This window comes from Daktulosphaira vitifoliae, unplaced genomic scaffold, assembly GCF_025091365.1.
Source record: "Daktulosphaira vitifoliae isolate Bord-2020 unplaced genomic scaffold, ASM2509136v1 Scaffold_1, whole genome shotgun sequence".
NCBI classification, from domain to species: domain Eukaryota; kingdom Metazoa; phylum Arthropoda; class Insecta; order Hemiptera; family Phylloxeridae; genus Daktulosphaira; species Daktulosphaira vitifoliae.
This window is the reverse complement of record NW_026099572.1, coordinates 75,832,197-75,844,222: the sequence shown is the minus strand read 5'-3', so window position 1 is coordinate 75,844,222 and position 12,026 is coordinate 75,832,197. Positions and strand designations below refer to the sequence as shown.

Sequence of the window (12,026 nt, the reverse complement as noted above, 5' to 3'; positions counted from 1 at the left end):
TATACTCGGCTACCCCGTTCTCTCTCTGAAGTACTTGTGTCTTGCACTTCGTCTGTACCTCGTACTTCATCTTCGTACACACAGTTACACATTTACACACATTTTACAATATCATTTTCTTTCCTGTGTTACGACAGAAGTAAACAAGAGTATTATTATTCAGAAAACAAAGGGGGCTTGAAAAAATATATAAATATGATTAAATTTCCAACTTTTTTTTTTTTTAACCAATAATTTTATTTATTTTATCTCATCATATTCGCTGAAAAATTTGTATTTATAATGGGGACTTATTGTAATTTTTTAATGAAACTTATTACTTTTACATATTGAATTATTGATAAAAATTCAAGACTTTTAAAATTTTAAAATATTTTAATTAAAAGCTAATTAAACAGTACTACATATTTTTTTTTTAGTTTAAAATTATTTACAACATTAATTAAATGTAATATTTTGTTGCTAAGTTATAAAAACAAAAATTCAGTATAAAAGCTTGTTTACAAATTTATTTCATTACTACTTTTTCTGAAACGTTAAAAAGTAATTATTTTATAAATTTTGAGTGTTTTTCTTAAAAAGTAAAATATGTCAATCAATGATTTTCGTTTGCTGAGTATTATCAAGATGTCATGTTGGAAAGAAATCGAAATCGATATAAGCTTGCTGAAGTCGACGCTTGATTATAATGGCTCGTTTTACTTAAAGCATCCGAGTTTATTTCCTTCGAGTTACTCAACGCCTGACAATGAATCGCTGAAAATGGAAGAACTACTAGAAGATTTGAATAAAATTCCACCAATCCCTGTTTTGATTAATAATTTAAAAGCATCAGAAAGTTGTATAATACCTTCCAAAAATGTATTCTACGACTTAGTAAAGATCAGATTCCAATCGCCAGAAACAGTTTTAAAACTAATACCGACTGAATTGACTAAGTCGTTTTTGAAGTACAATTTAAAAAAAAACAATACTACCTCGTTTCCGGATGCATATAAAGCATTAGACTGTACTATTTTTAACATCGGCCATCAATTTGATATCGTTGACGATATTCAAAGTAACAAACGTTTTGTTTTCTTTGGTTGTCCGTTGTACGAAGTAAATGTACACTTAATGAAACTTGCGTCTACAATAAAAATATCGTCAAGTATAGAAAATGTCTTAGGGAGCACTAAATCTACGAAATGTTGGAAAAGGAGCACGTTTGGTGAAGATGTTATTTCTATTTTAACTTACGAGGTTCCAAATAAATTATGTCGTAGGGCTTTCACAGACGTGCCATTACGAAGATTGGGCTCTCCAAGGTATTTAATGATTTGGTCAACGAGTGTTTGTGTAAGTGCACTTAAATATTCGTGGGAAATCGACTTAAGAAAAACATTATTCAAGGCAGTCGATTTCGGGGGGAAAAAATTCGAAAAAGTAAAGAAATGTTTAGCAGAGAAAACTACACAAACAGATTATCATAGTTTGAAAATAAACGAGCTGCAAAGTAATGATGAAGTATCGCCACAAGACTTACAACAAAAGATTAATTTTTATTTACTTGATATTATTAAAAGTTCATGTTCTAAAGAATTAGAAATTGATATTGTTTTGTTGAAATCAATGGTAATACATAGTAATACAATTTATATGAAACATCCAAAACTGATTCCCACCAATTATCTATCAGTGGACGGGTTATGCAAGGTGAAAGAGCTTTTAAAAGATTTGGATGAAGTTCCACCAATAGTAGTTTTGAAGGAAGTTTCTAGATATCATGAAATACCATGTAAAAATGTATTAAATGCTTTAGTAAATACAAGATTAAATTATCCGGAAACGGTTTTAAGATTTTTATCGCCAAAAAAAACTAATGCTTTCTTGGAGTTGATTAAAAAAAATTCTGAACAGAAGCCTTGGCCAGCTGAATTGAGCATGTTAGAATGCAATATGTTTCAAATTGGTGATGATTTTAATGTATGGAATGACATAAGAAGTAATAAAGAATTCGTTTTTTCCGGTTGCCCTTTATACAATGCAAATCTTCAAATATTAAGATTGATGCCTAAAATTATGATATCGTCGAGTTTAATAAGCATTTTAAATAGCACTATGTTAGTCAAATGTTGGAATATGAGTACGTTTGGTGACAAGGTTTTAGTTACTGTTGCCTACCCAGCTCCGTATATGTTACATAAAACATTATCTACAGTTTCAATAGAAAATTTAGATCAACCAAGATATTTAATGATTTGGTCATATAAAAGTGTGTCAGAAACTACATTGAAAATATTGTGGAGCAGTAAAGTAGGAAAAATAAACACTAATGCAGTTCGTGATTGGAAAAATAATATGGAAAAAAATGACCTGTGCACGTTAAAAAGAGAAGAGAAAAATGTTAGTGAATGTATGACAAATGAAGTCAATCCGAAAATTGACTTAGTTGCATTGGAAAAGGTTGTAAAAATGAATGATGAATTTCCCCCACAGGGCAAATACATATCAGATGCACAAAAAAATCTTGATCAACATTTGTCCAGAGAAGAAATTCCTAAGATAATTAATAAATTACCAGTAAATATAATTCAAAATAATAATCAATTTTTGACAGAAGATACACAAGTAGATAGCCGTTGTTATCTAGGCAGAGTAATACAAGCTAATGAAAATTGTTTGAAAACAGAAGAAGAGAATGAAGTTAATGCTTCTAAAATAAAAAAACCTAAAGGTCGTCGATACTCAAAAATTTTGAAGCCCGTTTTAATTCTTGGCAATTCATTAAGAAAATCTTATCGATATACGGCCAAAAAATTATCAAACTGTCGTTCAAAAATCGGTTTTATTTTTTGCGGTAAATTTATTTTATTTTATTATATAAGATTTACAAGTGATTATTTAATTTTCAAAATCTATTTTTGTAACAATAATTTTTCAAAAATGTTAAGGTAGAATTTTTTTATTATAAGGTGACATTGACTAAAAACATTTTTTCTCACTTATTATTTTACAAGACCAAGTATTATTTTATACTTAGTCCAAATTACATTCTATTAAAATTGTTTTATATTTCAGATTGCATTTAAATGAAATATGTTCAGACTTACGCGTTGTTAACTTTTTTGTTTCAAAAATTTTGTGTGTTATCATTTTAGTTGAATATTATTGATTGTAATGATTGATAGTTAATTTTCAATAATCCATTTTTCTGGTATGTATGTATTTTTTAATTATGTTTATTTTTTCAATTTAACGATTTATTTTTAAATAATATGACGAAAGCATGTCTTTGTTCTTAATTGTTTCAGTTTTTTTTTTTTTAGCAAAGTTCTTAACTATAGTTATTGTAAATATATTATTTAATTTTTATAATTAAAAAAAAATGGTTTTTCATTTTTTTTAGCTTTAATGTGAAGCTAAGAATGTATTGGTTTTACTATGCTATGCTTTTATTTATGCCTGACCATGAACATTTTTAGTTCTCACTAGACAAATTTTGTTGATCTGTACTCAATATTAATATAATTGAACCTATTGTAGTTCTTAAACCATTTTTTAATTAATTTTAATATTAAATTTTTAATGATGAATGAGGCCCGGTGGTACTTACGCGGGTTTGTTAACGTTCTCTGTTTTATTTTGTCTTAAGTCAGGTTATGTTGAGGAAAAGGAATAAGGCGAGTGGACTGTATGAATGAATTTTCAAAACATATAATAATTAAATGTATTATACATGAATCATAAAATCTTATATATACTAATGTGAATGACACTTAATATTATGCCACAATGGCGCTAATATAAACAAATAATAAATTATAAATATGAGTAAGCCTTAAAAAGAAGATTAACAAGCATTATACTTATCGGCTGATTATAATGTTGAATATTGAAAGGATCAATTGAAGTCGAATGCAAGTAGTTGACCAACGTATACAATATGCTGTGAACGATACTGTGATGTATCTTAAAAAATATATATACCTAACAGCGATATACTAAGCGCACAAGGGTGCAACAATCGAAAAGGTGATATTTTACTTATACAACAAAATTAATAAAAAAACTACTAGTTCGCAAGCCCCATAGAGTTTATAGCTGAAAATGCTCCAAGATGGCGGCGAATATGCAGACATAGAGAGAAGACGGACAATAACTCGATGTAGCACAACGATAGCCTAAATAATTACAACATAAATTCTGAGCAGGACATTTGACCCCGATGTGTATCCAACAAATGATGTTTAACAAAATTGAGTTTTTAAAATAATATAACGAGTACCCCTGTTTATGGAATAAAAATATACCAAACTTTTTCAGAATCAGAAATTTCACCGATTACTCAAACCATAGTACACAATACTATATCGGACATAATTTTTTATTAATTAGTTAGTTATTATACGTAAAATCAATTCAAATTTTTAATTATAACTATCGCACGACTCATAGCAGTCACCCGAAAACGGGTGATTACATCGTGTCTGGTATATTTTTATCCCATAAATTATGGTGCTCAATATATTATTTTAAACAATCAATTGTGTCAAACAATATTAAAAATTAAATATTAAAAAAACTAATCAAAAAACTATATAAAACTACGATAGGTTCAATTAATTTAAAATTGGGTTGAAACAATTGTCTTTGAGGCCATTAACTGTTACTTAACCATACAACTATTATCATGGACTTCCTGTTACTGTGTAAAGGAGCATTATTATTTTGAACCAATAATACAATCGTAATAAAAAAAAGCAGAATAAAATATGTGTACTACAATAATAACAATAATTTTTTAGACGGACTAAGAAAAAATTACTTTTTTTAAATTTAATGTCAATTTAATAAAAAGAAAAATTATAATTCTTAAAGAAACAATTGTGAATAATAATGTTTAATAATATATATGCTACATATCTTGCAAAAAATTTTATTTTGCAAAATATTAAAAAAAATTGACTATTTGATTTATTGAATTAATTAGAGAGTATTATTATACTTAAAAAATATTTTTGTCCATATGATCTTTCAATAAACATGTATTCCAAACAAATCAAATCGAACAAATCTACTTTGGCAGCATGCATTAATTAAAAAATGTTATCATATATTAGTTGTTATCAGTAACGATATGTATGATGTTGATTACGAATTTCACAAATATACTTACTTTAAAATTAGCTTGCCGTTAGATTTAAAATTTGAAACATATAATGATGTTTTAAATCATTATTTATATTGATTGTGATTATTTGTAAACTATGCAGTCACAAATTTTATAAAATCATTGTAATAATTTTTTAATTTTCATTAAATTAAGTAAAATGGTCAAAATTTGTGATGATTTAAATGAACTTAAATTAATAGTTAGATGTGTATTAGTTGCTACTTTAGAAGCTTTGACTATTGAAGAACTATGGAAAAAAGTGACTTATTTGTTTGGAGGCCCGTACAGCGTGAAATTAGATTTATTTGGCTTTAATTCTGTACATGATTTCTTAAAAAGTATTCCAGATATTGCTGAAGTAATTACATATACTTATTAAATACTATAGAATTACATTTATCATTATCATTCAATTATTTCAAAATGTATTATTTTTTTCCAGTTAAGGGATTCTGAGGATGAAAATTCTATAGTTAACCTTGTTAGTTCACAATTGAGTAGACATATGGAAATCCTTGTGTCCTTCAACATCCAAAGACCTAAAATTAATAAAAACCAGATATCTCATAGAGACCTACTAATTCCTTACCAAACCCAATGTGCATTTATAAGAATTTTTTCTGAGCTATACACCGATGTAAGACTTTATTTTAATTATTATTTATGAGAATTGCTTCTCATAAATATATAGAAAGGGCTTGGAATTTGTTTGTGTATTATTCATCTAAAAAGTTATACTATTAATTTCTATTTTTTCATTGTAATTTCAAATTTTTATTTATTATAATTTTTTTTATATAGTTTATTAAGTGAAAGTTTAATTAGCCAAATTAAGAAATTAATTTTATTTGTTAAATTTCTCATTATAATTTTAATGATATCAGTAGATAGTTTAATTTCTATGTACTTATAAGGTTATCTTGACCTAACCTGATGAGTATATAAAAATACTGGTCAATATGTACTGTTTACAAATTTCTTTACTTTAATAAACCTTTTCTTGTTATTTTGTGGTCATCAATTTACTCGTTTGTATTGATAATTTCTGTATTGAACATAATTTTAAATATTTTTTGTAAATTTATTAATTATTTATATATAGGGATTATCCATGTGTGCATTTGAATCAGAAATTTTACATTTGCCAATTTTTAAACCATTCATGGATTGTGTAGAACCATTATTGTTCAATTTAGACCATATATTTAAAAAATGTGGGAATGGTGTTTTAATGTTAAATCAACACATTCTTGAAAATCTCAATAAGTTATGTGAAAAAGGTAATTTTAGATATAGCATTGGAAAAATAATACTTACTAAAATTGATTTTGTAGGATTTAATTTTTACCTAGTTTATTAAGTATAATATATTTTATGTTTAGATAAATTTTCAGCCTTGGATATTTATAACATTGATGAATTTTCATTGGAAAGGTAAAATATATTTTTGAAATTGAAAAAAAAATAGTTTGTTTTCAAATTAAAAATTAAATTTCCAATTAATTATTTTAACACATTTTTTTCTCAAATTTATATAAATGTTCATTTTAATAATGGTAATAGTAACTATTTAGTTATTCAAGCATAGATTTTGTATTTATTTGTCTCTCGTCTTTAAATATTTTAGAGCAAATTGTCGTTCATAGAGAAAAATTCCTTATGTACAAAATTAACAAAATTAAGTTATTTTTATATACAGAAAAAAAATTATCTTCAACATGGGAAAAAATCCTATAATATATCTTTTATTAACAATAGATAAATTAAAAAATAAAATTATAGTTTGTATAGGAATGATTGATGTATAAATTAACTATTTTATATCTTTTTAAAAATAAAAATGTATTAATGATATCAAGGTTATTTAATTTTATATAATATTAAAAAAAATAGGGTATATTGAAAAAAAAGCAATAATTACATTCTATGTTTTGAGATAAACATTTATATCTCAAATTTTCAATTTTGACTGAAATAAGTTTTGTATTAAAATTGAATAAAATCTCCTGGTATATCTTTATAGCTTGGCCACTAAAGTTCATAATTTTAAGACATTCATTTAGTAAGCTCTATAATTTGTAAATTCATTATTAAATAGAATTTAAATCAATTTAATTTTATTTGTTACTTTTTAATAGTGTTATAGTTACTGAGTAACTTATTGTAAAAACTCTCTCTATATAGTGAAAGACCTGGGTTCATGCATGATCCAGTCTAATGGTATATTTTTTTCAGTTTCTAACTTTCTAACAGTAATAATATTCTTATTATTAATCTTACGAATAATTAAAATATTAATACATTGTTAACTGTCTGAGCAAGTAACCTTTTGGATCTAAAAACTATTTAATAATTATGTTTGCTTTATATTTAGTGAGGATCAAATGAGCTATATTGCTGAAGGATTAGAGTATCCATTGATCGATATTCTAGAAGAAACAATAAAAATCAATATTGAACAACTCTTAGATGAACAATCTAATTGGATATCTGAAAGTCAAATTCCTGATTTATATATGGTACTACAGTTAACAACTTGAAAATTTACTTTTACATCAATAAAAAAAAAAATTCATGCACATATACCATTATTACTTAATTTTTTGAAATAGGAGAAATTTGGGTCTACATTTAATCATTATAGACGATGGGGTTTTACTAGAGTAAGCCAAATGTTTTCAAAATTACCTGAACTATGCTGTATTGATTTTTCTAAAATAGATGTAAAAATAATTTCAAAAAACAAACTTTCTGCTAATGTTCTAAAAACTTCTGAACTATCAAATAATAGTTAGTAGTTTATTCTTTGAACTAAATACTTTTATTTAAATTTTATTATAAAATAATTTGACTGTATTTAAATATAATTTTTAAATAATGGTCTATTATTGATTCTATTTATTTTTTACATTATTTTAGATATAGGAACTTATAAATCATCAAAACTTTCAGTAAAAAGAGTGTCTGAGAAATATTCAGAAGAAAGTGATGGTGTATTGAAAAAATTTTTGGTGAGTACACCTTAAAAAAAATTTTTATAGTATTACAACAAATTGTATTATATAGAGGAATGATACATACTTACAAGCATCAATAGATGACTGCTTTTTGGATGATGAAATAAAGTTACCATCTTGCTTACAAATTAACTGTTTATTGAATGTTAGACTTAATAATGTACATTTTAATCTATACCAAACACCAACACTATTTTGCCAAATACATGGATCAAATGAATACATAAATTTACTTATGGAAATGAAGTAATTATAATAAAAAATTTTAACTAAAACAATTGTGAAAGAAATTTTAAGCCTTATTATGTAACACTGTATAACACAAACTTAATATATAGATGAGATAATTTGAAGGTTTTGTTCTGAGAAATTCATTATGTACTTTAACTTATAATTTAAATGTTAGTTACAGTATTTTAAGTTTAAGTATTTAGCTATAATATTTAATGATAGAATTTTTAAAAACTTATAAGTAATTACTGAACTTAAATTTCTTTACACAGTATTAACATGAATAGTATATAATAGTATAGGGTGATTGATTCACTATGTCTCATATAATATCATCAAAAATACAAGATAATATATCTTTTTTTCTTTCCTAAAAGCTTATAAAATTCTACATACTACTACATAAAGAAAAAGGAAACTCTGCCTCCTACTTTTATCCCTTTAACTGATATCCACTTTAGTTCATTTTAAATTTCATTTTTAAAGTTATTAATATTTCAATAAAGGCTGAAGGTGAGGTTCCAGCATATCATATAACAAATATAACAATAATTGAATTGATCGTTATTGTTATTCAATGTTTTAAGTTATCCAAGTCAATTTGCAATGGCGGAACAAAGACTTAATCCTATATAAATACCCAAAAGAAAAAATTACCATCAGTGAAGTGAGGATATCTAAGAGACCAAGTACAAAGAGCAATATCTTGAGCCTCTGCCCTCAACCTTAAAACCCAAAAATTGGAGCAGTTTTTCATTTCAAAATGGTCAAACTGATAGGCTTCAGAGGGAGAGTAACTATTTGAAACTTACAACCTTTCAAGTAGCCACTAACTCATGCTAATTCATACATTTATATACAAAATATTTGATCAATATTTGACCAATTGGTTCATTCTTTTTGAATCACCCCTATATTATATATAAGGATATTTGGGTAAAATACTTTTTCGAATCATATAAAATCTAAAAATGATTTTATTTTTTATTTATTGAATAAAATACATTAATCAGCTCAAGATAACTAAATTTGATGCCCAAAAGTTTTAAGTATTCACATTTTGGATTATAAAATTATTTTCTATTTTACTTGAAAAATTAATTTTTACATTAAAATGTTAATATTTAGAATAAATGTACATTTCTCAAAATCTTTGAGTACTGATGGCTACTATATAAATTGCAGAATTTAGATCCATAAGTTGTTTAGATTATATAAGGATTTAAAAAAAAATTACCAATTATTTTATCATTGATCACCTAAGTAATTAAAAAATACTAATAATAGTAATTTCTTTATTGGTTTCTTTTAGTTACATGTTTTTTCTCAATTTATCAATCATAAAGTATTCTTTAGGTTCATCCTCTATACTTTATAAGAATGTCAATCTAAAAAACAGAATAAAGAATTAACATGTTTTTATTATACTCTAAACTATGTTTTTTTTTTAAATTAAAAATATATTTTAAATATTAATTTAAAACTAAAAAATATTTAATTCAAGCCACAAAAATTATTAAAAAATGTGTATACATATTTTAGGTACTATGTTACCATTAGCACAAAAATCATACTGAGAATTATTTGCATATTATAGAAATTTTAGTCAATTTTTTTTTAAAGTATTGAGTGAAGCATAATTAATCAATCACTCTATATTTATATAATTTTTATAGTTCTGAAAAATATATTATTTTATTTTTTATTTTAGAAAATTTTATTTAGAATATCAAGATAAGTTTAAATTTAATCAAACTTTAACTATGGTTAGAAATACTTATGCATTTTCATTAGGCGATAATTGGTTCAGAGGTACTATTTTAAGAATTGATCCTGATAAAGTAAAAGTGAGTAAACTATTAAAATTTGTATATTTTTCTATTTTTCAACTTATTTGTTATAAAATTTTGGTATAACTCATTATTTTGTACTATAGATCATGAATATTGATGATGGCTTAATACATCACATTTCATTTGATAATATAAGAATATTATACAAAGGTTTTAGTACATTACCTTCTCAAGCATTAGTATGTCATTTAAATGGAATATATTCAATTGACAAAAATAAATTGCTAAATTTAATTAATAAAGATTGTAGAATACTAGTTACCGAGATCAATCAACATAATAATGTAAGTGTATATTTACTAATAAATTAACTTTATATTAAAAATTGTCAGCATCTCTTTACAGCTTTCTTGTAATTTAATATAAATTATGTTTTATACTTCAGTCTGTTGGTATTAAAATAAAATTGGCCAGTACAGCCTTGGATGAATACTTAAATGACATATGGATTTCTTCTGGTGATGCATTAGCTGACTCTTCTTCAGATGAAGATTAAAAATTACAATTAAATATTTAATATTAATCGTGTTACTTTTTTATATTTTAATAAAGTTATTTTAAGCTGAATTTTATTTGGAAAAATAAGTAAAAAAAAAACGGTAGCACAGTGGGGTCGCGGCATAGTGGAGACATTGCATAGTAGGGTCCAGTATAGATTTAATCTGACAGTGATTAAAATCACTATCATAAGAAACGCTTCGATGCAAATCTGTAAATAGTGTTTAATTTAAAAAAATTTTTGGATAATTGCAAAAGCAACATCAACTTCTATTAAAATAAAATACAAAACCCATAATTATCATACAAAAATAGTATATTTTTCAATATGGTAGCCATTTGCGTATAGAAGATAGATCGTCGGGACAAATTTTTTTTTTTCATTTTGTAGTACATAAAATAAGCTTTAATTTTATATATGTTTAAAGGACGCAGTATTTCCGGAACATTTTCAAAAATTAAGTTGAAAAAGTTATTTTTTGTAAAAAAGTTACTATTTTAAATCCTCCCAGTGAGCAGAATAAGTGTTAGATTTTCAAAAAAAATTATATCAAATGAAAGGGAAATATCTAAGGTTTCAATACAAAAAAATATTATTTTTATTTGTTCATTTTTGAAAAAGGTATGGCAGTTTTAAGTACAAAAAACATCCCGATAAAAGGTGATTTTTATCGCAAACATTACATTTTTTTTTAATTTTCGACAGCCATTTGCACATAGAAGATAAGATGTCGGGACAAATTTTTTTTTTTATTTGATAGTATATAACATAACCTTTGATTTAATATATGTTTAAAGGAAGCAGTATTCCCGGAACATTTTCAAAAGTTCAGTTGAAAAAGATCTATGTTTTTTACAATATTTCAAGTTTTGAACGCCCCCTATATAAGGGGAATTTGTCCAATTTTAATAAAAAGTATGTCAAATGAAAGATGTACTTATAATGTATTTAGAAAAAAAAATGTATGCTGATATATACATTTTTCAAAAAGTTATAGCATTTTTAAGTTGAAAATTTAAAATCGAAAATTTTAACAAAAAATAGTGTTTTTTTAACTACGGCAGACGTTTAAATGTAGAAGATAAAGTGTCGGGACAAATTTTTTTTTTTCATTTTATAGAACATAAAATAAGCTTTAATTTGATATATGTTTAATTAAGTTGAAAAAGTTTCTATTTTAAATCCCCCCCAATGAGCAGGTTAAGTGATAGATTTTCAAAAAAATGATATCAAATGAAAGGTAAATATCTAAGGTTTTAGTATAAAAAAAA

At 24.8% G+C, this 12,026-nt stretch overlaps 2 protein-coding genes across 4 annotated transcripts; both read left to right on the top strand.

Annotated features, from left to right (window-relative positions):
* On the top strand, positions 1–5,513 carry LOC126896563 (uncharacterized). Of its 3 annotated transcripts, none has more exons than XM_050669467.1 (3): positions 1–2,839; positions 3,061–3,196; positions 5,371–5,513. In XM_050669467.1, the coding sequence occupies exons 1-2, from the start codon at positions 589–591 to the stop codon at positions 3,069–3,071; spliced, it is 2,262 nt and encodes a 753-aa protein (XP_050525424.1). In that variant the 5' UTR covers positions 1–588; the 3' UTR covers positions 3,072–3,196; positions 5,371–5,513. The 3 variants fall into 3 exon arrangements, with proteins under 3 accessions (XP_050525424.1, XP_050525425.1, XP_050525423.1); XM_050669468.1 differs by having other exon boundaries at positions 3,061–3,200; positions 5,371–5,447; XM_050669466.1 differs by lacking the exon at positions 5,371–5,513 and adding an exon at positions 3,635–3,983.
* On the top strand, positions 5,179–10,823 carry LOC126896564 (uncharacterized). The gene is made up of 11 exons (XM_050669469.1): positions 5,179–5,513; positions 5,598–5,792; positions 6,258–6,435; positions 6,538–6,589; positions 7,530–7,674; positions 7,768–7,945; positions 8,075–8,166; positions 8,222–8,418; positions 10,115–10,250; positions 10,340–10,540; positions 10,642–10,823. The coding sequence occupies exons 1-11, from the start codon at positions 5,313–5,315 to the stop codon at positions 10,750–10,752; spliced, it is 1,686 nt and encodes a 561-aa protein (XP_050525426.1). The 5' UTR covers positions 5,179–5,312; the 3' UTR covers positions 10,753–10,823.
* The last annotated feature ends 1,203 nt before the right edge of the window (positions 10,824–12,026 follow it).